Here is a 27,868-nt window from a genome sequence, read left to right on the forward strand (position 1 = left end):
ATTAACTCAATAGTTACCGTATTTTCCGTGCCATTAGGCGCACCGGAATATAAGGCGCAACAGTCCGATGCGCCTTATATATGTAATAATTCCATATATAAGGCGCATTGGACTATAAGGCGCAGGGTCCGGGGGCGTGGCGGAGGTCCGGGGGCGGAGCGGAGACCCGACGGGACGCGATGCGACGCCGAGAAGAGACGCGGAACGCGGGGAAGGTGAGCGGGGAAGGTGAGGGGGAGGTAGAGAATAGAATACTTACATAGATCCCCGCTACCGGAGACAGCAGATCTCCAGCGGGAACTGCAGACCACGCGGCAGAAGTTGTTCGTGCCGCGTGGTCTGCAGTTCCCGCTGGAGATCTGCTGTCTCCGGTAGCGGGGACCTATGTAAGTAGGGTCCGCTGCCTCATATAGGGCGCACCGGACTATAAGGCGCACTTTGGATTTCCAAGGAAATCCAAGGCTTTTAAGTGCGCCTTATAGTCCGGAAAATACGGTAGTCCAATTTAGGGTGACCACAAAATAGCTTGCTCAGCTATTTTTGGCGCTCTCATTGACATTAGTTGAAATAGCGCAATGAGTCCAATGATAATTACGATCAAGATAGTGAGCGAGACCTGCATTCTCCCCATAGAGATGGGCACCTACGCAGTATTTATGATATATGGCATGAGAGTGGATAACCCCTCTTAATAGAACCCCATTGTGACCTCCATTAAGTTGTGTTGCTGATCTTGTTTCAAGTTGATCACTAGGGAAACTATTAGAAACTTACTGTCCCATAGACAGTAAAGGGAGTGGCAGTATGTACGCTCGACTGGCTGCTCCACTTTTTTGCTGGTATAACAGACCCCATTCTGGTGGATGTTGGGTTTCCTTCCTCTGTACTGTGGGCTGGGGATATCTTGTTGGCACCAGAATATCCCTTCAATAGAAGACCCCACTCAGAATCCCTTAGTAGGATATTTGATAATAAGACAACCCTTTGAAGTTTAGACTTTCCAGTCTCTTCCTAACGCATGACAACTAGTCCAGTAAATATGGCTGCCTCCAGTGCGGCGTGGCGGACGGATAATGACTACCACAAACTGCACGTTCATTGTGAGATACAAAAATGAGGTATTGAACAGAGCAAAAATACAAACAAAAACACTTCATACATTTCATAGAACAGAATGGACGCCCGATTTCGCACTCGTCTCATTTCCATCAACCAGAGAAACTTTTCCCCACGACTTAATGTCAAATGCAAAACTTTGTGACGACAAAAGGACCATCTGGTATCACACAAACAATCCTAGATCTGTTGTCCCTGTATAATATCAATCTTTACGGCTATAACCGGTACAGAACCTTTTTCATAGAGCTTTTTGTGTGATTCCAGATTTGTGTGACATCATCCAAAGCTTTGCCTCTGGGGTGATTTGGTGTAGGAATCGAGGTTTAGTTTGGGTTGAGTTCACACCAGCATTTTAGGAACATATGGCTGGAATGAAAGATAAGAACAGATCCATATAATGAGGGACCACAATGAATCCTTATAGCCCCCTTATTCTGTTATCTTTGACCCTTGATTTTCTTACTATCCATTTGCTTATCGATTTTGTACTGCATTGTTCCTCTTGGTTCTGACTCTTATTTGGCCTTCTCTTTTTTATTGTCTTGTCTTTGTTTCCGTAATTGCACTTCGGCGCAAGAAGGGAATTGACCACTTGTCTCCTACCGCTTAGTGTAGGCAGGGATATTAGGCAGGGACTTCTGGGAAGTGGATTTAGTCTCAGGGCCCACTGTCTTTGTCTGTTTCACCAGGTCATTCCCTAACCCCCGCATATAGAGATGCGATACATATACAGTCAGTCAAGCACAAGCTATGAGTTCCTGATCTCTAACTTTGTGACGGGAACCTCTCTAATTATTATTAGTTACTATGATAGGATCCTGGTTTTAATTGCGAATTTATGCAATTTTCATTATGGAATGCAATTTGCAATATGCCATTTTCTGGATAGACTCCATACCGATGTGAGACGTTTTGGCATTGGTGTAGAATCGGTGGCCAACTTATCAAAATGTTACATAACTCTCGAAAAATGGGGCAATACAAAATAACAAGCGACATAAGCCAACATTAAGGCTTCTTTTTTGAGGTTGGGGGTTGTTAAGTAAGGGAACCAAATTGTTGAGATGGAGAGGAGAAATAAATGGTTTTTGAAGGCAAGGTTTAAGATACCTTCAAAAAGTCTCACAATACCCCCAAAGGTTACACATGTAGCTGCCCAAGACTCTAGAACTCAAGTCAATGTATATTGATAAATTTGGCAACGGTCTTCACTCAACCATGATTTTTCTTGCTAGCTCCATATGTTTCATAATACTCAGTGTGGACAACAGAACTTGGTCCAGCTGGTGGGTATCTATAGACGTATGACCCTCCATGTTCAAATAGTCTCCATTTTGAATTGTTGGATCATATGGTAGATGTACAGGAATTCTCTCCTGACTTCTCAAGAAACACCTATTTGATGTAACTCTAAGGTGGAACTTACGGTTCTGACTTGAACATCTTTGTTTTTGACCTTTTCCTCTTGTAGTATTTTATAAGAAAGTCTGCTTAGAAACCACTCTACATCCTGGTCATCCTCAGGCCATGTCAAGTATGCACACCTTTGTATATAGGCCCTGATGGGCTTGTACTTCCTTAGTTGGTATTCTGATAGAGACCCTACCACTACCATGATAAGGACATTTTTGAGTTCTGTAAAATATCGGCTTTGGGCGTAATTAAAGGCCTCAACGCACCATCCATCCCGTAAGAAATGCTTTGTCACAACGCAAATGGTCTTCTTACTATTCCAAATGGCGTCACGAATGTTTACAATATGATCTTCTCCCGGAATGAAATTTCTTTCCTCAAAGCACATGTTGAAGCGGTTTTGGTCGTTGTAGTCAGAGTCTAGGTTTTTGAGAAAAACATTTTCGACCCACGGAAAATCCTTTTTGGCATAACACAAAAAGGCGTCATATTTGACATTATTTTCCTCTGGAGGCTTTTCCTCAAGTGTGGAGTGTATCAGCCTCTTGTAGAATCCAAAGAAAACTCCTCGGAAATGGTTATATATAATCACCACGGTCATAAAAGTTATGACGACGAGTGACGTGAACACAAATAAGGCAAACATGATCGGACGTAACACGGTAAGTTCATCACAGTTGGAAAATTCAAGATCATGAAGTGGGACGTACTTAAAGTGGTCAGGTAATGCACAGAAGATGTCATTCCGATCCCCCAGTAGAGTAGCATTGGTTTCATTCAACCACGTTAGAAAGTTGACCAGGTCACAAAGACAGATATACTGGTTATGTGTTAAGTCAATGGTTCCCAAATGAAGAAATACCTCTGGGTTGGGGAAGAACAATTGGTTTCTAGATACATCCAATGTTTGAAGACTGATAGGAAGGACATCGGACGGGATATCGGTGAGAAAGTTTGAGGACAAGTTAAGCTCTTGTAAGGACGAGAGGCCGTTAAAAATCCCTTTAGGAAAGAATCGGAGATGGTTGTTGGTTAAGTTTAGAGTTTGAAGCCTACTAAGGTTCCTAAACATCTCGAAACAGTCTCCTTTTTCCCAGATCAACTGGACCATATTATCAGATATATCTAAATAGAGGAGTGAATTATTTTTTGGAATACTGACTTGGTAATTGCAAGTGGCCAGTTTATTCTTGCGAAGGGAAGTACTTTCAATCACGGCACTTTGGAGAAATTGAAAGAAATCGGCAAGACTCGTCAGCTGGTTCTCCGAAAGGTTAATAATTTGGGTGTTGAATCTGGCGTCTTTAATCGATTTCAGTTTATTTTGCTTCAGATTTATGAAATAAACCGATGGCATGGACTCACAAAATCGAAGAGTAGCAATGGCATTGTTAGTTAAGTCCAACAAGAGCAATTTTGGAAGGTTCTTAAAAGCATTGTTCTGGATTGGTCCAATATGATTGTCATTCAGAAAAATCTGTTCTACACTGGGAAGACCATCGAAAGAATCATCGTATATCTCACCCAACAAGTTGAAGGACATATTAAGGATCTCCAGATTTTGAAGGCCATGAAAGGCATTTTTTTGAATTAGGTTTATTTTGTTTTCCGCCAGATTAAGATGGATCATCTTAGAAAGTTTTCCAAACACATAAGACCGGAGTGAAAATATAGATCCATGGGAGATGTCAAGCATTGCCAAGTCACTGTTCTCCAGACCGGCAAAAGTTGAATTATCTGGATCTTTGGAATTGTTAAAGCCAAAACCTGGCCCCATAATATGAGAACCTAAGTTTAAATAGTAAATCTTAGTTCCATCCAGGGAGTTGCACAATGCTTTAGTTTTTTCTTCATTGAACCCATTTCCACCCAGGTTCAACGTTTCAAACCCGATATTTCGAAAGGGGTTCCCGCAATGTTCCCAATCTGAGGGATTCAAGTAATAAAGGTAATTTCTAGAAAGATCAAAAACTGTAAATTTTATATATTGGAAGCTGTATAAATCTCCTTCACAAAGTCTCGATATTTTATTTTCCTTTAAGGATAAAAGTTTTAATTTATATAAAGTGTAAAATTTCGGATGAGGTTTAACGTAGGTGATACTGTTATATGAAAGGTCTAAGGTTTCCAAATTGGTCAAATCCTTGAAATAATTGTTTTCCAAAAAGGATCCATTCAACTGATTGTAGTATAACACAAGAGTTTCAAGATGATGTAAGCCGGTAAACGCATCTATATCTAGTGTCAGGATGAGATTGTAGGACAAATCGAGAGTATTCAGGTACGGTAAATTTTTGAAACTATCCTTATGTACTGTGAAATTTCCGGTTTTCTGACCGTCCAGTTTTAGCACAAATAAGTCCTTCAATAGTGGGAATGACATGGAATTCACTTCCGGAATGTAGTTGTCACTTAATATCAGAGATAGAATGTTCATTGGTACCCATGGAATTCGGGTCAAATTACAAAAATCAAATATGGCAGTAAGTCCAACAGTCTCGCATTTGATGTGAAAACTCTCCAGAAGGAAAGGTCCAGCGGTAAACGTTAATATCAGGATATGAAGGACGGTGTTCCTACGCACAAGAGACAAGAAGGTTAATATGATGTTGATAAACATATCTCAATCATAAAGACAAAAATACCAAATTAATTGGACACATAACCGAGACAGAAGGACAGCGCCGTTTTTTTGTGTAGTGTTCAGGTTGGGTAACTGCAGCTCAGCTCCCATTCCAATGAAAGAGAGTTGACTCATGGTGACAACAATAATAGATCTGCAGGGGGCTAAGATTGCAGGATAGGCCATCGTTTTTTAATAGATGGACAACCCCTTCCATAGGCATAAAAAAGGCAAAATGAAAAAAAAAAAAAGTTTAAAAAACACAAAGGAAAAGCATAATCCCGGTATATCAGGGCTTTTAATATAGTACTAACATTTTCTTTGAGCTTTCGACCTATGAAAATTGAAAGGTCTCGTGTGTATTACTACTCCAATTCTGTATATATGGGTACAGCACAGTACTACTACTCCTATCCTGTATATATGGGCACAGCACAGTACTACTACTCCAATTCTGTATATATGGGTACAGCACAATACTACTACTCATATCCTGTATATATGGGCACAGCACAGTACTACTACTCCTATCCTGTATATATGGGCACAGCACAGTACTACTACTTCTATCCTGTATATATGGGCACAGCACAGTACTACTACTCCTATCCTGTATATATGGGCACAGTACTACTACTCCTATCCTGTATATATGGGCACAGTACTACTACTCCTATCCTGTATATATGGGTACTGCACAGTACTACTACTCCTAACCTGTATATATGGGCACAGCACAGTACTACTACTCCTATCCTGTATATATGGGCACAGCACAGTACTACTACTCCTATCCTGTATATATGGGCACGGCACAATACTACTACTCCTATCCTGTATATATGGGCACAGCACAGTACTACTACTCCTATCCTGTATATATGGGCACAGCACAGTACTACTACCCCTATCCTGTATATATGGGCACAGCACTACTACTCCTAACCTGTATATATGGGCACAGCACAGTACTACTACTCCTATCCTGTATATATGGGCACAGTACTACTACTCCTATCCTGTATATATGGGCACAGTACTACTACTCCTATCCTGTATATATGGGTACTGCACAGTACTACTACTCCTATCCTGTATATATGGGCACAGCACGGTACTACTACTCCTAACCTGTATATATGGGCACAGCACTGTACTACTATTCCTATCCTGTATATATGGGCACGGCACAGTACTACTACTCCTATCCTGTATATATGGGCACAGCACAGTACTACTACTCCTATCCTGTATATATGGGCACAGCACAGTACTACTACCCCTATCCTGTATATATGGATACAGCACAGTACTACTACTCCTAACCTGTATATATGGGCACAGCACAGTACTACTATTCCTATCCTGTATATATGGGCACGGCACAGTACTACTACTCCTATCCTGTATATATGGGCACAGCACAGTACTACTACTCCTATGCTGTATATATAGGCACAGCACAGTACTACTACTCCTATCCTGTATATATGGGCACAGCACAGTACTACTACTCCTATGCTGTATATATGGACACAGCACAGTACTACTACTCCTATCCTGTATATATGGGCACAGCACAGTACTACTACTCCTATTCTGTATATATGGGCACAGCACAGTACTAGTACTCCTATCCTGTATATATAGGCACAGCACAGTACTACTACTCCTATCCTGTATATATGTACATAGCACAGTACTACTACTCTTATCCTGTATATATGGACACAGCACAGTACTACTACTCCTAACCTGTATATATGGGTACAGCACTGTACTACTACTCCTATCCTGTATATATGAGCACAGCACACTACTACTACTACTATCCTGTATATATGAGCACAGCACAGTACTACTACTCCTATCCTGTATATATGGGCACAGCACAGTACTACTACTCCTATCCTGTATATATGGGCACGGCACAGTACTACTACCCCTATCCTGTATATATGGACACAGCACAGTACTACTACTCCTAACCTGTATATATGGGCACAGCACTGTACTACTACTCCTATCATGTAAATAATATTGTTCAGGACAGCAATAGTCCAGCATTGTGTAAACCAGTGATTTTCAACCTTTTTTGAGCCGCGGCACACTTTTTATGAGCTGGTACTTGTAGTACTCCAGCCTCATGACTATAGTATTTCTCATTGTTATATACAGTACACTGCTGGAGTACTACAAGTACCAGCTCATATGCTGAGTATTCTGCCAACAGTTCATATACTCAGGCAAAAGCTCATATAGTCAGCATTATTGGTGGGCATTACCTTGGCGGTGGGCAAATGCGAGAGTCTCTCCGCTCTCAGGATGATGCGCCGGCCTCGGAGACGTCATTTTGTTGCGCTAGGTTCAAAGCTTGTACATGTGTTATTGTACACGTCTCCTACATTGTAAGAAGCCGTGACTGCGCATTGCCGGGAAACAAAACACAGGGGGCACCATAGTTTGGGGAACTTTCCCCGCGGCACACCCGACCATGTGTCGCGGCACACTAGTGAAAATCACTGGTGTAAACCATCCCTGAATAACCACAAAACACACAAAAAAAGTTTATACAAAAAAGTTAAAAGTTGCAAGTCTCAGTGATGTTTCCCTGGAAGCTGCCAGGACAGAATAATCCGTTTTCCCGGTGTATTCTAGTAAATAACCGCAGCCAGGGATCCGTCCTGCATTGTGCGTCTCCTGGATGATGCCGTAGATGTGTCCGGCCTTTCATCACCAGTCACTAACATTTCACCACCTGCTTTGTGTCACCTGCTCGCTCTCACTTTCCAGTTCCCTACAAATCCTGCCAATTCACTCTGTCCAACATCCAGCGCAGCCAACAATCACTGTTCTCATTGTCGTCTCTTACACTGAATGACGGATCTATGACAATGATGGAGTCATCTACCCAGAGGACACGTCCTTCTCACTACATTCTTAGAGTCTAGAGAACCACAAACACAATCACCTGTAATCATCACTGCTCAGCTAATTATAGAAACAGAGTTACATCCTGTATTATACCCCAGAGCTGCACTCACTATTCTGCTGCTGGTGCAGTCACTGTGTACATACATGACATTACTTATCCTGTACTGATCCTGAGTTACATCCTGTATTATACTCCAGAGCTGCACTCACTATTCTGCTGCTGGTGCAGTCACTGTGTACATACATGATATTACTTATCCTGTACTGATCCTGAGTTACATCCTGTATTATACCCCAGAGCTGCGCTCACTATTCTGCTGCTGGTGCAGTCACTGTGTACATACATGACATTACTTATCCTGTACTGATCCTGAGTTACATCCTGTATTATACCCCAGAGCTGCGCTCACTATTCTGCTGCTGGTGCAGTCACTGTGTACATACATGACATTACTTATCCTGTACTGATCCTGAGTTACATCCTGTATTATACCCCAGAGCTGCACTCACTATTCTGCTGCTGGTGCAGTCACTGTGCACATACATGACATTACTTATCCTGTACCGATCCTGAGTTACATCCTGTATTATACCCCAGAGCTGCACTCACTATTCTGCTGCTGGTGCAGTCACTGTGTACATACATGACATTACTTATCCTGTACTGATCCTGAGTTATATCCTGTATTATACTCCAGAGCTGCACTCACTATTCTGCTGCTGGTGCAGTCACTGTGCACATACATGACATTACTTATCCTGTACTGATCCTGAGTTGCATCCTGCATTATACACCAGAGCTGCACTCACTATTCTGCTGCTGGTGCAGTCACTGTGTACATACATGACATTACTTATCCTGTACTGATCCTGAGTTACATCCTGTATTATACCCCAGAGCTGCACTCACTATTCTGCTGCTGGTGCAGTCACTGTGCACATACATGACATTACTTATCCTGTACCGATCCTGAGTTACATCCTGTATTATACCCCAGAGCTGCACTCACTATTCTGCTGGTGCAGTCACTGTGTACATACATGACATTACTTATCCTGTACTGATCCTGAGTTACATCCTGTATTATACCCCAGAGCTGCACTCACTATTCTGCTGCTGGTGCAGTCACTGTGTACATACATGACATTACTTATCCTGTACTGGTCCTGAGTTACATCCTGTATTATACCCCAGAGCTGCACTCACTATTCTGCTGCTGGTGCAGTCACTGTGTACATACATGACATTACTTATCCTGTACTGATCCTGAGTTACATCCTGTATTATACTCCAGAGCTGCACTCACTATTCTGCTGCTGGTGCAGTCACTGTGTACATACATGACATTACTTATCCTGTACTGATCCTGAGTTACATCCTGTATTATACCCCAGAGCTGCACTCACTATTCTGCTGCTGGTGCAGTCACTGTGTACATACATGACATTACTTATCCTGTACTGATCCTGAGTTACATCCTGTATTATACTCCAGAGCTGCACTCGCTATCTGCTGCTGGTGCAGTAACTGTGTACATACATGACATTACTTATCCTGTACTGATCCTGAGTTACATCCTGTATTATACCCCAGAGCTGCACTCGCTATCTGCTGCTGGTGCAGTAACTGTGTACATACATGACATTACTTATCCTGTACTGATCTTGAGTTACATCCTGTATTATACTCCAGAGTTGTGTTTATGATGAGCTAAATTAATTGTAAGCTAAACATCTGGATAACAGGATCTCCTCCCGACCTCAGCTAAGTTTTTAGGGCCAAGTCTGTCATCTTAAATGTAGACTATTTCAAGTGCAATGGGTTTTTTAATACAGCTCTGGGGATTCCTGGGGGGTCCTTTACTCCGCTCTTGACTCATGAGACAGACGCCATGTAGTAAGTTTAGGAGATCCTGAGGTGACTGTCACATAAACATCCAGGACCTGTACAGTAAGTGACATTGTATTTGTAGAATTCTTTGATTGCACAATCGTATTTCTCCTCTTTATGAAGCAACACCCCCAGTGCCCGGACACAATCAGATCATTGTACCTGCGGTCCCTTTGGCAGGTAACCCGTCTGCTGATGACTCCTCCAGCTGCTCACATTAAACTTCTCTTGTATTTACTAAGGGAACATCTACTGTTTATAGGGGAACATTACAAAATACCTTCCCTTTAACAAGGCCAGCGCCGATATCAACTGAGATTAATATCTGATAACTTAGGTCCCGGCTGGGGATCTCTAAAATGAACTTACAGCTACTTTTTTTTTTTTTAATTAGATCCAGTATCTTTGGTTCTAGTTCCGTACATAAAAGTAGTAAAGTTGGTTCTAATACCGAACCTGAAAAGAAGGAACCAGCCCTTCCAGACACTGATTTCTTTAAAGCGCAGCCATTATTTCACTTATTTTTATGTACAATTTTCTTATTTTATGTACAAATTCAATGTACAATTTGTAATTTTGATTTTGTTAGATTTTGTTAGATTTGATTAAAAATATTCCTTTAAAGTTTTTCCCGTCCTGTTCCGTAAATGGTGATTGCTATGGAAAACCCGTCTTCATGCTGTGCTATACAAAATGATGACCGCTCACTGGTACAGTGGTAATCCTGCTACTTCCTACATGTATATTTACATCTAAAAATTCCGTGCACTTAGTAAACTATTTATTCTTTGCTATTCTTTGTTATTTTCTTTGATAGCCGTCATCGTCCAGTCACACACTAGCGATCTCCCGGGAGAGAGGAGAGCCGAACACAGGGGAACTTCAGATTTACTATCAAATGTCATTGTAAGGCTACATTCACACTACAGTATGGGGGACGTATATACGGCCGGCGTATATGCGGCTGATATACGTCCCCCATACACTTCTATGGGCTCGCGGCGCCCTATGGGAGCGGTACGGTGCAGCACACGTGCGGCACCGTACCGCTCTGTAGCCCGGGAAAAGATAGGACATGTCCTATCTTTTTCCGTATTACCGCGCTGCGGCCACACATCGCTATGGAGAGGGGCGGGGGTGAGCTGCGCTCACCTCCTCCTCCTCTCCCCGCGCTGCCGTGTGCCCACCGTGCTACGGTGCGGCGGGCTCACGGCAGTGGGAATGTAGCCTTCATCTGAAGTTCCCCTTACAATGATCTCTGAGGTCTCACTGTTGTGTTCTCTCTCCTGGCAGATCGCTAGTGTGTGACTGGACGATGAGCTGACAGTTTAAATAAATAAATAGTTTACTAAGTGCAGGAAAATATTTAGCTGTAAATATACAGGTAGGCAACAGCAGAGAGAGTGCAGACATTATACATAGACTGTACCAGTGAGCCGTCTTCAATCTGTATAGCACAGAATTGCTTTTCAATTATGGAAGCATTTAAAAGTAGATTTTTAACAAATACTCACAAAATCCCCTAATAAATTATTTTAGAATCTTTTTTTAAAAGTACATTCCTTACATATATAAGAAAAATAAGTGAAATGACGGTTATGCTTTAAAGGAAACCTACCACTTGTAGTGGCAGGTTTCCAATGGAAATACCGGGCACCAGCTCAGGGTGAGCTGGTGCCGGAGCTTATTTTAGTTAGTGTTTTAAACCGCGCTTACCGTGCACGCGGCTACATAGGAAGTGAATGAGAGCCGCGTGCACGGTAAGCGCCGAGCGCGTACCTGCCTGCGCCGGCTACAACGTTTAAAAAGTGTTTTAAACCACGATACCGCGGTTTAAAACACTAACTAAAATAAGCTCCGGCACCAGCTCACCCTGAGATGGTGCCCGCTGTTGCTAAATATAACAGTTCCTACAAGGTTCCGTTTGGAGGTTTCGCTAGACGACAGGATCACCAGTGGTTACCAAAATAAGAAGGCTATTGTCCTAGGGGATGTGTCAGGATTAACAATTATCGGGATATATGATCCTTCAGTGGACTTGTGATCTGTAGAATGGGGGTCTGCAATACCTCCCACGCTGCTTCATACCAGCAGAACATTCCGGAATCCGAGTGGGGGACCCATTCATTACAGCAGTTGTGCATTTAAAAATAATTCTGGAATAATGTTAGAAAATGTAATTTCTGAGACACAAAAATGCATAAAGGTACCAAAAACTTACATGGTGCGCCTTGTCTCAGCAATGGTGGCCTCGGCTGCAGTCACTGATGCTAATCAGAAGTCACCGTAGTCTAAGGGAGAAAATGTGAGCGTTACAGAAACATAAGCCATCATGTTATCCATTTTTTCACATTCAACTAGCATTGCTGTTAGTACGATCCCCTATTTTCTAATGTGCCCACTCCCGTTTTAATTGAGCGGGGGGGTTCACTGATTTTATGGAATTGCTAAGTGGTGATAAATGCTCACCTTCTGATCCATGCAGTATATAAATAGGCAACATACTGACATATAATACATATATAATTCTGCTATACAGCACATAGATATTGTTACACCACACTGAAATAATACTGCCATACTCTACATATATAATGTTACTATATAGCGGCAACCTGGGGTTCTTGGGTCTACCAGATTTTTTTTTTCTGGTGGCCCACCAGAGCAACTTGAAGCTTATTGCAAACTTTTGTCCATGTCTTTCAGCATTGTAGGGATGGTCTCTTTACCGTTACTTCCTCAGGCTACGGTCCCAGAGCCCACAGTCCATCAAAATAGGGTTGTCTGCTGAAGCAGATTATTTTGTTGTCCGATAGGCCTGCTGGTATTGGTGGGGCAGTCAGAGCCTGAATCTGTACTGCACTACATTACCACCAAAACAATTATGTTCAATGTCAGACCCCAGACCATCAACTACAAACTCCTGACCTGAGCCCCTAAATACAGACCCCAGACCAACAACTACAAACTCCAGACCTGAGCCCCTAAATACAGACCCCAGACCATCAACTACAAACTCCAGACCTGAGCCCCTAAATACAGACCCCAGACCATCAACTGCAAACTCCAGACCTGAGCCCCTAAATACAGACCCCAGACCAACAACTACAAACTCCAGACCTGAGCCCCTAAATACAGACCCCAGACCAACAACTACAAACTCCAGACCTGTGCCCCTAAATACAGACCCCAGACTATCAACTACAAACTCCAGACCTGAGACCCTAAATACAGACCCCAGACCAACAACTACAAACTCCAGATCTGAGCCCCTAAATACAGACCCCAGACCAACAACTACAAACTCCAGACCTGTGCCCCTAAATACAGACCCCAGACTATCAACTACAAACTCCAGACCTGAGCCCCTAAATACAGACCCCAGACCAACAACTACAAACTCCAGATCTGAGCCCCTAAATACAGACCCCAGACTATCAACTACAAACTCCAGATCTGAGCCCCTAAATACAGACCCCAGACTATCAACTACAAACTCCAGACCTGAGCCCCTAAATACAGACCCCAGACCAACAACTACAAACTCCAGATCTGAGCCCCTAAATACAGACCCCAGACCAACAACTACAAACTCCAGACCTGAGCCCCTAAATACAGACCCCAGACCATCAACTACAAACTCCAGACCTGAGCCCCTAAATACAGACCCCAGACTATCAACTACAAACTCCAGACCTGAGCCCCTAAATACAGACCCCAGACCATCAACTGCAAACTCCATACCTGAACCCCTAAATACAGTCCCTGTCCATCAAAATAAAGACCCTAGACGTGAACACCTAAATACAGACCCTGGACCATCTCAATACAAACCCCAGACCCATAACCCATGAACCCATAAATACAAACTCCTTAAACAATTACAGACCCCCAGATCAGACATTTAAAGTGTTATCTTCTGGTAGCTAAGCCCCTGCCTTGATACTATTGACACAGAGTGCATCATCTCCTTTATGCTGTGATTCTCTGCTATCTTCTCCTAGAGTGGAGCTACATGGAAGTTGTTTGTCTAACTCTTCTTCGGTTCTGTGCAATGTGGTGTGGTGAGCTTGGTTCCGGTTCTCTAACTATGTAGTAACTTTGGTTCTGGTGCTGTACCTATTTCGTAACCTTGGTTCTGGTGCTGTATCTATGTAGTAAGATTGGTTTTGGTACTGTAGTATGAGATGAGAAAATAATGTGTGCGGTGGGTGGGGATATGGCCAGAAATTCCTGGATCATGAAGTTGTCTGACACTAGTTGGGGGGTCTAGGGGGCAGGAAGATGCTAATGTTGTTATCTGTGGCAGCCTAGTGCAGTACGGAGAGAAAGGGTTAATCATACCTGGTATTTAGTGGATTATTTACTTTCCAGGAAAGGATAACTCACCCTTATAGGAAGGTACAGCGCGTTTTGATCACATGTTCCCCCTACGTTCACAATCTCAGAGATCAGAGCAGCGAGTGAGCGATCAGGATCACTTATCTTCATTGACCAGATGCCGGGTTCTCTGTGAACAAAAGATACACTTAAACCCATAATCATTTGTTTCTAATTAGACAATTTATACATAAAATTTCTAATTATTTTCCATTCTGTTTCAAATGTTTTTATTGGGCTATGGACACATACAGTATACAATTTGTATAAATAGGCACATATAGATTATCTATAACATATTTTTATGTCCTGTTTTACAGTATTACAAAACTATTATTAAAGGAATATAACTTTTTATTTTATTAGACAATTATCTTTGTAAACAGTTTTTACGGTATCTTTTAGTAGGATTATTGTCAACAGTATTTTTAATTAAAATTCAAAATAAATTCCGTTATTTAATTTGCGCCTTGTAAAATGCTTATTTATTCCATGATTAAGGAGCTTTTACAGGTTTTGACTATTTTTTAAAAAAAAATTTTTACATTTTTTTTTAAGCCCTGGAAATCAACAACAAAAAAAGGATCCTCTTGGATACAGAGCTGCCTCTTTGGGTCTTCGATGCGGGCAGGACCATGGTGTCTGGTGGCTACATACACTTTTGGCTGCAGACATCACATAAAGCTTCTCCAAGCCCATGGATTATGGGAGGGCAACTAACTTGTGATCTTATGTGTCTGAGAGGCTTTCTAACTCTTCCCGTACAGATGATGCCATGGGATAGAAGGAATGTGAACAGTCGTGGATTAGAATATAGGTGGTGAAGACTTTTAGGGAGCCCCTGACCAACTGAAACAATCACCAAGTTTGATACTATAGAGAAGGACCTCTATCCATGAAATCCTCAAGCTCTCAACACATGTATACAAGGGTCCTTCTAGGACCTTTGAAGGTGCAGAACTGAAAGTGGACAGAATGGACACCCCCCCCCTGCACTCCCAATCGTCTTTTATCGAGTACCGTATTTTAACCGTAATTTATATTTTTATAAGGCGCACAAAAAACTCCTTTGATTTTCTCAGAAATCAAAGGTGCGCCTTATAGTCCAGTGCGCCTTATATATGAACCGTACTTACAGACAACAGCTGCCTTTAACTGTGCACAGGTCTGCCACCTGCTGGTCATTCATCCTTATAATCAGGTGCGCCTTATAATCCGGTGCGCCTTATATATAAACCTAGACGTTTTAGCAGGCATTCATTGATGGTGCGCCTTATAATCCGGTGCGCCTATTCTAGTACCATGTGAAGGAAGTAAATGGCATTAAATAATTAGACTTGCAATGGCCCACAATTTTCATACAACCCAGGGCACATGGAAGGGGGATGTTAAATATCTTTATCGATCCCTTTGTTCACCCAAGAGATGAATTGGCACTGGCCTGAAGAAGATGTATGGGAAGGGGGTGTCCTATAAAACCACCAAGGCCTGAGAATCAAACAAAGAGTAGACAACCCCTTCCCCAGCCCACTGGACTTCCCCCAAGTGCTTGCGCCCCCACTATCACCTATAAAAGTAAGGCACTGGATTCTTAAGGTCGAATGTTTTTGACGCATGTCACAAATGGACTACGAAAATAGTAAAAATGGGGGGGGGGGGGGGCGGGGTTCATTTGGGAATTCAATTTGCATATAAATCTTTATGTTTCTCCAGGAAGGAGCCTGCGATCACCTTGATCCTCTACTATAATATGGATTAAATGAATATGTTTTTCCAGAGTTTCATCATATTTTCATTAATCCTTTCTATTGCGTGACATGGAACCTGAATATATAATCCCAGGAGAAGGGTTACAACAAAAAAAAAAGGGTGCAACCACAAAGACGCTTTATACATAAAGTTATTGTTAGATAAAATCTCTGGTTACTAAGAAACGACCATCTCTGAGGTGACCTATTTCTACTCTTCTACTAGGCCGAAACTGAAGCCTGCGGCCACGGGATCACGGTTACTGGGAAACATCACAACGAGTGACATCAAAGAAAACATTAGAGATGCCGAATGTGCTCCCAGGCAATAATTACATCCCGTGGCATCTGCCAGGTGTCTCCAGTCAGTCTTGCCCGCCTGGCACGATCACCAGGAACATTTTTGAGATATCAAGGTTCACATAAAGAATGTCTGGACAGACCTGACTAATGGTCATATCTCGCCAAGTTCCAAGTCGGTTGTGTATGAAACTGGGAAATATTATGAGTGGTTATGCCCATCTGGGACATGGCGCACCCCCCTTGACGCACCTCCTGTCGTGACATGGGCATTCTCCATGCCAGCCTTCCCTTTTTTCGAGTTGTGATTGGCACAAGAAATGGCCGTATAACAACACCCTGTATGAATATTCCTACATCTGGTACTAGAATCAGCTCTTTGGGGACTGGAGGATGCGTCCTCGCTGCCCATTTTCAGGTTTCAGGACCTTTGGAGGACCTACAAAGGTCCTGAAATGGCTCTTGTGTACATGTGTATTAAGAATATCAACAGATGTACAGTACAAGGATTTCGTGGGTGAAGGCTCATCTCAGTATACAATTTGGTGGGTGGCCATGGGCCTGGCTTTCTATAGGAAAATCTGGCATATCAGACCCCGCCTCTAGTGCACTTAGAACCATTACAAAGATAATTGTTTCACCCAAACACTATCTATAAAGAATGTTAATTCTTGTAATTTTGGGAAAATTCTAAACAAAAATGACCCAGAAATGATTTATGAGATTATTTTCTCTAGGGAACAATTTATTCTTCATGGGAAGGAACTGTTCTGACTGCACCAAAGCAGTGACCCCCTGGGTTTCTCATTACTCTGCTTATATGCATTAGTATATGCCTTAAAAATCTATTAAGCTTCTGGTTAACCTATTATACACTAAATTTATACACCATAGCCAACCAGAGGAGACAGAGCTTTAGTCTGAACCAATGAGGATACAGGGGCGTGTCTTAGACCCCCTCATACTCCCTGTAGTCACCGTCACTAAGTGACGTCAGTCCTGTGATTGGCTGATCGGTGTGCGTTTGCATAATCTAATTATGAATAATACTAAAAATAGTGCCCTGTAGAAGCATTTATTATTAGCTGACTCAAACTGATGATGCAATGCAGAAATAATCAAGTTTTTCTCTATAAACAGATTTGCTAGCAAGTGCAATAGGGGAGGGCCTTATTTGCCTACAGACGGATGCAAGTGCACAAGTCCCCCGTCTGGAATCAGTACCTAACCCACCCACTTTAGTTGTGATTGCCTTTGCCGGTGGCACATTCTTCATTAAGCAATTCTGGAAATTAAGCTCCGCCTCCAGTGCACTTGCCAGCTGATTTGCATATCTATTAAAAAAAAGGTTAATTATCCCTGAATTACTTCATTGGTTTGTGCAGGCAAGTTTTATTCTGTGCCCCACTGATTTCTATAGGATCTCAATCCTGATTTTGGGGGGGGTCTCAGCTATTAGACCCCACAATATCAGACATGTGTCCCCATTTCTGTGCATAGAGTATAATGTCTATGAATCACCCACTCATTCTCTGTCCCCAAAAGTCAGGGTGACGAGGGTGATCCTGGATTTCATCATCCTTTGCTGTGTCTGGCAGCCGCTTATCACATACATAACATTTTCATTCATTAAAAGTATCCGGGTACAAGGATGTGAGAAAGCAGGAAGTCTCCGGGTGGAATGGGCGGGGCTTCCTACGGGGCTCCCTACGGGGCTTCCTACTACCGAGAACGGGAACTTACCTGTCGTCATAACCCCTGTCTATCCGGACTCGTAGAAATTTATTCTGGTTACTCTGCAGCAGACACAGTAAAAAAAAAATCCCTTTATACTAAATACTTAATCTACAAGTAAATATTGGCAAACTGGGAAGAAAAGTTTTGGTCATGAGGGCGAGGAATGTGCACTCCAAAGGGAATTTGTCAGCAGTTTTTATCGTACAAAGCTACAGCCAATGTTACAATGAATACCCATCTCCAGAGATGTGTAATCAGACCTTTGTATATGCTGTTAGTAGCAGCAGGACTGTGAAACATCGATCTATATTCCAGGATTGTAGCTTATCCAAGTCCATTGGAGCCATCTCCTCCCTCTAATGTGCTCTGTGCATCTGGTGTTGTGTATTGTCCCTGGAGATCTGTATAATCAGACCTTTGTGTATGTTGTTAGTAGCAGCAGGACTGTGAAATATGGATTCCTATGCCAGTATTTTACTGGAGCACTGCTGTGCTATGTGCAGCCGGTGTTATGTATTGTCCCTGGAGAGATGTGTAATCATATCTTATTGTACGTTGTTAGTAGCAGCAGGACTGTGCAATATGGATTCCTATATCAGGATTTTATCTGTTTCAAGTGCACTGGGGGTGTTTCCTCATCATGCTGTGCTCTGTGCCCTCTGCTTTCTAGTGTTAGGTATTGTCAATGGAGAGATGTGTAATGTGTAGCAGCAGGACTGTGTGAAATATACTATGGCTTCTCCAAGTGCACTGCTGGGCTTGCCCTCACACTGCTGTACTCTGTACTCCCTGCAGAAAGTTTTATATATTTGGCCGAGAGAGATGTGTAATCATACTCTTGCATATGTATTTAGTAGCAGCAGAACTGTGATATGTGAATTTAGATTCCACGACTGTAACTTACTTCTCCATGTGCTCGGGGGAGGGGATGGGGGGGTTTGTTCTCACACTGTTGCTATTTGCAGAAAGTATTATGTATTGGGCCTGGAAAGATGTGTATTAGGCCTGGAGAGATAGTAGTCAGACCTTTGTGTGTATTGTTAGTAGCAGCAGCACTGTGATATATGGATTTATATTCCAGGATTGTAACTTATCACACACTGCTGAGCTCCTAGCTCCCTGCAACCAGTCTCCTGTATGGTCCCTGGAGAGATGTGTAATATTAATTGTGTATGTTATTAGTAGCTGCAGGACTGTGAAATTTCAATTCATTTAGATTCTTCAGGTTCAAATGGGTTTTCCCATACAGCTTTCTGCATAGCCCATTATGGAGGAATGTGTGGGGTCGGATCCTTGGGACCTTAGCAGACCAAAGGAACCATAAGTATAAGTAGGGTCCATCACTATGTATTCCCGAAAACCAGTTTAGGGCATATGGCTATGATACACCCCCCAGGGTGGCTGCCACCATCAGCTGATCTCTCAAATTCCTGATGTTCAGTGATGAGCTCAGGAGCCTCCTGTCTATAACATCCATATGTATATACACTGCACACTCTGCACTCAGCACACCGTGTGTTAATTATTTCCAGAACGTAAGGAATGTGTACGGGAAAGCTCCAGCTGATGGGGATGGTGGGAGTCTTCCTGGACTGTTATTAATAGCTTACTGCATGTATTAAGCCATTAGGTCTCTTAAACTAATCTGTGCGATTCCGGGAACCATAAGGGTGTTACCAGAGCCCCTCCGTAATTCAGCATCACAGACTGTTACACTGTGCAGGAGCACTTCCCTTCCCACTGTGTGAGATTACATCAGGCAGAGAGAGATGGGGTAAGTTCGGAGGGGGAGACAGTGTAACAGCCTGTGAAGCTGCAGCACAGAGGGGCTCTGGTAACACCCCCTAGTCACGGTGCCTGGGGCTATGAGTAAGTGACCCTGGGTTATCATGATGGATTTTGATGGTAGATTTTACTTTAAAGGGGTTGTGCCAAGTTTACAAGCTGATCGATGAGGGTCCGACTGCTTGGAACCCCACGATCATTAGAAGGGGACCACCACGGGGGTTCTGTTCTCTCTAATGGGAGGAGCGACTGGTCAAGCGTGCATACTACCGCTCCATTCAATAGAAGGGGAGCCCAGTACTCGACTATCTGCTGTATGTTGAGTTGGTCAATTCCATCGCTCCCATTCTATTGAATGGAGCAGCAGTACACATGCTCGACCCATTGCTCTACCCATTAGTGAGAGTAGGACCCCCATTCTCCGGATCACTGGGGGGTGCTGTTCTAATGATTGTAGGGGCTCCAAGCAGTCAGACCCTCCCCCATCAGAGTGTTATCCCCTTTTATGTGGATAGAGAATCACTTGGAAAACTTGGTACAACCCCTTTAAGTTATCTCAGTTTATACAAGTGTATAATTGCACAGTAACAAGCAGGATACCCGTGTATTCATCACATTCAGCCAGGGCTTATTTTTATAACCTGAAGGTAAATACGAAAAGTTCTGAATGACAGCAAGCAGAGGTCTTGAAATCAGTGAGGAATTCATTACCGGAGGTCCGTTTGTAACTAGGGGTCGTCTGTAAGTCAGGTGTTATTAAGCAGGGGACCGCCTGTAAATACTATTTTACTGATTCTGATTGCCTCATATGTTTTCATATCATCTCTAAATTTTTGAAACTTTTTGAAAATGAATCTCAATGATGCTGGAAGGATTGTTAGGTTTGTTTTGTCAGGTGTGAATGTGACACTTATCCCTCCGTCGTGTATACATGGCGTACTCACACAGTGGGGCTCATTTACTAAGGGTCGCGCTGCTCATTTTCGTCGGACTGTTTGCCTCCTTCGGGGATTACACGGCTTGGACGGGTATTTAACAGGTGTCTGTGCCGGGATTTTTGTGCACGTGATCCGTTTTTGGCGCAGCTGCGCTGCTTCCATGCGACACAAATCAGCGATCCGACTGATTCGGACTGAGCGCAGTATTTAAGATTCAAATTGTGTCACAAGACAATGCACTTACATGCATCACTAAAAAGATGGTGAACTCCGGGGACCTGAGCGGGGAAGCGACACATGCAGGACGGGCGCACGATCTTAGTGAATCCCGGCACAGGGCATTATTATCGGACAATGGACTCCAGCGGACGGGTAAGTAAATGTGCCCCAGTAACTATTACATAACAGTCACTAAGATTCTAGAATTCTTAAAGGAGACGGTAGTTTAACTATTACACCCCCAGTAATGTTTTGGACGGTCCTACTCACCTAATGCCGGGGACTGCAGGACACAGATGTGATCCGGTTCTCATAGCAGGGACCCGGCTGTGGAGGGATCAGTACTTGGCTGCTCCACATACTTACTCATGTCTTTGCTTATCTTGCGTAAAACGAGAGAGTTCCCGTCTCCTCCCCAGCCTCCTTCTCCCCCCTCCTCTCAGCATGTGCACGCTGCTCCAGTGACCCGCAGGATGTTAGTAAACTCCACACTTATGTCACACACACACGTGAGTTCTCTTCATTCCGGGTTTGGATTCTTCTGGCCTGGAGCTGGGAAAAGGGAATGGCGTCGTGGCGCTGCTGCGGGATCTCCCTGGGGTTAGATGGAATTACGCGCAGCCTGAAAACTGTATATATTAACTGTTCTGCCGGAAAAAACAGGAAGGAGAAGCGAGTGCTGGCACGGAGACTAGCAGATTATCCCACGCAATTAAAGGACATCTATCACCAGGATGAAGGATTGTAAACCAAACATACAGACATACTGGTGTGGCCCCCTCTGACAGGATCTGCTCTTCTTTTAGCTTCTTATGCCCTTGTATTTAAGAAACAAAGGGCTTTAAAAATTATGCAAATGAGCCTGAGGGGCTCCAAGCCTCTCAGGCTCATTTGCATAATTTTAAAAGCCTGTTTTTGGAAAAATCAGTCCATAAAATGCTTAAAGAAGAGCAGATCCTGCCAGAGGGGGCACGCACTAGTGTGGCAGTGTGTTTGATTTACAATCCCTGATCTGGTGATAGATATAAACATAAATTTACATAAATTTACTATTTGAGCCTTTAGAGGTAAAAGTTTTGTTTGTTTGTTTTTTTAATTTAGATTTCCTTTATTTTAACACAATCATACAATTTTTATGATTGGGGTTGTCCAATCACAACAAGTTTTGGCTAGGGGATAACTTGCTGATCACCACCTGGACTCCCACGGATTATGAGAACGAGGGTCCATTGTACCCCCAAATAAATGGATCTGCAGTTGGAAGTGCTTCATTCACTAGTGGAATAATAATAATAATAATTCCTTTATTTATATGGCGCACACATATGCCGCAGCGCTGCACAGAGCTTGCCAGATGAGTCCGCTGAGTACTGGACTTCTTCTCTGTCTGCACCATCGAGCTAAATAGATTAGCAGGCCCATATATAACCGGGTGTTCTGTTCATATGGGGGTACAAGGCGACAAAATATGCAGAACTGTCTGGCAGTGAAAGATTAATACCCCTTGGTTGAATTCCCGGGTGAAGGTGCTTATCATCTATCTCCTGTCTATATATCTATCTATCTGTCTAGTTATCTATCTCCTATAATCTGACCATTTATTTCTCGCTTTTTCTTTATCTATTTTTCAATCAATCTTCAATTTTTCTTCTACTGTATTTATCTCTCCTGTATATATCATCTACTTTATATTCTGCATCTAGAAATCTCTATTCATATTTTATTCTATTCTTTTATTTTATTTTATTATTTATTTATTTTATTCTTTTATTTTATTATTTATTTTATTATTTAATTTAATTTAATTTTATTCTTTTATTTTATTCTATTCTATTTCATATTTATCTTCATATTTTATCTTATTTATTTTATCATAAATAAATCTTATATATTTTATCATATTTATCTTCATTTATCATAATAATTATAATTAATAATTCTTTATTTATATAGCGCACACAGGTTCCGTAGCGCTGCACAGAGTTTTCCAAATCAGTCCCTGTCCCCAATGGGGCTCACAATCTAATCAACCTACCAGTATGTTTTGGAGAGTGGGAGGAAACCGGAGGACCCAGAGGAAACCCACACAAACACAGAGAACATTCAAACTCTTTGCAGATGTTGACCAGTGCTGCAAGGCTGTAGTGCTGACCACTGAGCCACCGTGCTGCCCATCAATCTCCTATAAAATTCTCCCATATTACAGATTGTTTTACCACACTAAAGGGAGCCTCTTACTGATTGTGACTAGTCATAAAATAGTTTATTTTGGGGCCCAACTCTTAGTTTTGCCCAGGGCCCCACTTTGTCTAGAACCGGCCCTGTACCCAGGTATGCCCAGTGCTGGCGCCGGCCCTGGTCCCCGGGGCCCCGCCTCTCTGCAAGTTCATGTGGCATTTCTTGTGACTGGACAACTAAGGACATCTACTCCCAGGACCAAGGTTTGTAAACCAAGCACACTGACATACTGGTGCGCCCTCTCTGGCAGGATCTGCTCTTCTTTAAGTTTCCTATGCTCTTGTTTTAAGGGGAAAAAAAAGGCGTTTAAAATTATGCAAATGAGCCCGGGGGGCTCCAGGCTGCATTAACACCTATGGTGCATGGAGCCCCTCGGGCTCATTTGCATAGTTAAAAAATTTTTTGGAAGACTGAAAAAACGTGTCACTTCATTTCTATATATATTTTTTTTTTTAAATTGTTCTTTACCATGAATATTTCTGAAGCTTAATTATTTTTCTGGTTTTTAATGTGATATAAGTAACAAGGTGTAAAAATTGATTGTGCTAAAACAAAAATGTAGTACTTATGAATTTTTCTTAAAGGGCCTTTGGAGGACCCTCAAAGGTGCTGAAATCGCTGTTGATTACATGAAAATTGAGAGTAGGAACAGATTTATGAGGATTTCATGGGCCAAGGTCCTTCTTAGTATGAAATGTGGTGGGGGGACATGGGCCCCCTAGAAGGCTTGGGCCCAGGGCTACCGCCCAAACCACCTATATTATAATCCACTACTCTAAGGGTTCAACATAGACATCTTCACGCCTTAGAGCTATACCCCTGGTGTTGAGGGAAAACCCCAAGCAATACCATGACCTCCTGGCTGGCACAGAGCCCTTATCACTGCTGAATGTTGACTCATCTCTATCATCTCATGAAGCTTCACAAACAGAGATCTGGACATCACAAACATCCACTGTGTAACCTACCCGTGTGATAGTCCTCCTATGTTTTCCATCTTTTCTGTTGGACTTTGGACTCTACAAAAAAACCTGATTGCTAAGTGCAAAACATCACCAAGGGGCTAGTGAAGGTGGTAACCTGAAGGTGGAACATTTTTATGGGCCCTCAGTGGTGAGTCGAAAGAACCCGTTTACACAGTGGTGTAATCTGAAATGCCCCTAATTATATTGTAGTGTTTATAGTAACGGTCTTCTTATATAGGAAATATGAACCATATGGACCCCCTAGGCCTCTTGGACCCAGTTGCGACCGCACCCTTTGCACCCCCCTCAAGTTACACCCCTGCATATACAGGCAATGGTCTTTAATCCAATGTTTATTAAGTACAAGAAATCAGCCCAAAATCTCCTCAACAGCTGCTGACACAAGAATCCACTCTCAATCCGCAGCAAAATCACGATCAGTCCATGTCTGTAGTTTGTATTCCTGTCTATGTTGGTTGGATTGGACCTAGCTGCTGCGACTCACTCCTCCCCCTCCCATCTCTGTAGTAAACTATGTAATCTGATAAACCTAGCTGCTAGCTCCTCCCCCTCCCATCTTTGTAGACATCTATGTAATCTGATAAACTTAGCTGCTGTGACTCACTCCTCCCCCTCCCATCCCTTTAGACATCTATGTAATCTGATAAACCTGGCTGCTGCGACTCACTCCTCTCCCTCCCAGCTCTATAGACATCTATGTAATCTGATAAACCTAGCTGCTGCGACTCATTCCTGCCCCTCCCAGTTCTATAGACATCTATGTAATCTGATAAACCTAGCTGCAGCCACTCACTCCTCCCCCTTTCCATCTCTATAGACATTTATGTAATCTGATCAACCTAGCTGCTGCGTCTCACTCCTCCCCCTCCCATCTCTATGGACTTTTATGTAATCTGATAAACCTGGCTGCTGTGACTCACTCCTCCCTCTTCCCTCTCTTTAGACGTCTATGTAATCTGCTAAACCTAGCTGCTTTGACTCACTCCTCCCACTTTCCTCTCTTTATACTTCTATGTAATCTGATTAACCTAGCTGCTGCGACTCACTCTCCCCTCCGATCTCTATAGACATCTATGTAATCTGATAAACCTAGCTACTGTGACTCACTCTCCCCTCCCATCTCTATAGACATCTATGTAATCTGATAAACCTAGCTACTGTGACTCACTCTCCCCTCCCATCTCTATAGACATCTATGTAATCTGATAAACCTAGCTACTGTGACTCACTCCCCCTCCCATCTCTATAGACTCCTATGCAATATGACACCATAGGGAGTTTCTGTCCACTATTATAGCAACATGAAATTCAGCAGCGTTATTAGAGTGAAAAGCAGATTAGTTGGAGAGGATGATAGGAAACAAAGTAAGAAGAGAAGGAAACACTTTGCCCTGATAAGATATATTACACTATTTCTTATTGTCATTTGTATTACTTATTTGTTATTTTTGCTCATTATGATGAAAAGTAACCGATCTTTTAAACAATGGTTCATTCCCTTTTCTCTCTGGATTTAATATAGTGCGTTATATCAGACTTTTACTACAGTGAAAGAGGTGACAGCGTCAGCAGGACGCTCATGTTTCCTACACATGATGTCCACAGAGAAAGGAGAAGCTCCCTTACAAATCCTTGCAAATAGCAGATTACATAACAGGACATCCTGTGCGCGGCAGAGAAAGCTGAGGTTTCCTCTCTCACTTCCACCCAAGGGGTTAAATCCACCAGTTTGTACGCGTTATTCAATGTTGTTGGAACGTTGTCAGTAGAATATTCATGTCCCCTGTCATCTGTCTCCCAATATTGTACGTAATAATGTAACGCATTCACATATAGAGATGAGCGGACCCAACTTTAGGGCTCGGGGGTTTGGGTTTGGAACAGATTCTAGACATGACTGTTTCAACGTCTTTGCATCTCGTCAGCACAGTGTTGGGAACTGGTTTAGAGTTAGAGTGCGAGGCTGGAGTCCAGGGTCGGGGAAAGACATGGAAACAGCTGGGAATCTGTATCTTCTGGAATAGATAGACTGGTTTTGCTTTAACCGCTGCATGGAGAGGGCTCACGGGCTAGCACCGATCGCGGGTGTTATCACAGCGATGGCTGCTGGCAAAGCTGTCGGCAGCCTCAAAAAGACATGGGCGCATGGGCGTCGCCATCTTACCTAGGATCGTCGCTTCCTGTGACGTCATCGGGGAGCGGCGATCCGTCTCCATGGTAGCCTCGGGTCTTCCGAAGACCCGAGGCTATTTCGTTTTATCCTTTATCAGCACATTGTAATGAATGAGGAGGAAAATCCCCATATACTGCCATACTGTAGTATGGCAGTATATGATAGGATTGTACAGACAACCTAGGGTTAGAGTACCCTAGGGAGTATGAAAAATAGTAAAAATAAAAATAAAAAAAAAGTAAAAAAAAAATTATAATAAAAAAACCTAAAAATTCAAATCACCCCCCTTTCTCTAGAACTGACATAAATATAAATAAACAGTAAAAATAATAAACACATCAGGTATCGCCGCGTCCGAAAATGCCCGTTCTATCAAAATATATTAACGGTTTTTCAATGCGTTTAACCCCGGAGGAGGTTTTAATATTTGTAAATATATGAAATCATCATAAAACCTATACAAATTTGTTATCCCCGTAATCGTACTGACCCAAAGAATAAAGACATGTCATTTGGGGCGCTTAGTGAAAGCCGTAATATCCAAGCCCACAAGAAAATGGTGCAAATGCGTTTTTTCACCATTTTCACTGCATTTGGAATTTTTTTCCCGCTTCCCAGTGCATGGCATGGAATATTTAATATCATCACTAGGAAGTGCAATTTGTTATGCAGAAAACAAGCCCTCACAGAGCACTTTATGTGTAAAAATAAAAAAGTTATAGATTTTTGAAGGTGGGGAGTGAAAAACGGAAATGAAAAAACAGGAAAGGGTCCGGTCCTTAACATTGGGGCTTGTTTACTAAGGGTTTTCGGGTTTTGCAGGGTTGTGACAGGTATTTCACAGGGGATTGTGTCACACATGATCGGATTTTGTCGCTGATGCGCAGGCAAGATCAAGCACCAGGAAGAAGAAGGTGAACTCTGTCGGACCTGAGCGGGGAAGCAACACATGCAGGATATCGGGCGCACGATCATAGTGAATCGCGGCAGATGTGCATTATCGTCGGACAACGCACTTTCTGTGAACTCTGGAGACAGGTAAGTAAATGTGTCCCATTGTTTCATTAGGCTTCTTAAAGGTCATGCTTGGTGCTAAGGGTTCTGCCTTACAAGGTAGTTAAGAGGCAATGGGGCTTATTTACTAAGGTCCCGCGGCCGCATTACCGTCGGAAAGCTTTCGGGGATCACACCGGGGATTGCGTCGCACGCGGTCGGATTGTGTCACAAATCACCCCGGGTTTCATGCAACACAAATCGGGGGTGGGCCGCCGGACGATCTGACATATTCGGACAATGTGCGGGATTTAACAAATCAATTTGTATCGCATCCAATGCACTTGCATTCACCGAGAGGAAGATGGTGAACTCCGGCGGACCTGATTGG

The 27,868-nt window shown here is 42.8% G+C and overlaps 1 protein-coding gene across 1 annotated transcript; it reads right to left on the bottom strand.

Annotated features, from left to right (window-relative positions):
• Window positions 1-345: 345 nt before the first annotated feature.
• On the bottom strand, window positions 346-21,698 carry TLR5 (toll like receptor 5). The gene is made up of 4 exons (XM_072140072.1): window positions 21,358-21,698; window positions 14,370-14,490; window positions 12,202-12,271; window positions 346-5,108 (listed from the first exon to the last, which is right to left on the bottom strand). Coding segments are annotated over exons 3-4 (2,607 nt in total). The 5' UTR covers window positions 12,204-12,271; window positions 14,370-14,490; window positions 21,358-21,698; the 3' UTR covers window positions 346-2,503.
• Window positions 21,699-27,868: the final 6,170 nt, after the last annotated feature.

Source organism: Engystomops pustulosus, chromosome 3 (genome assembly GCF_040894005.1).
Source record: "Engystomops pustulosus chromosome 3, aEngPut4.maternal, whole genome shotgun sequence".
NCBI classification, from domain to species: domain Eukaryota; kingdom Metazoa; phylum Chordata; class Amphibia; order Anura; family Leptodactylidae; genus Engystomops; species Engystomops pustulosus.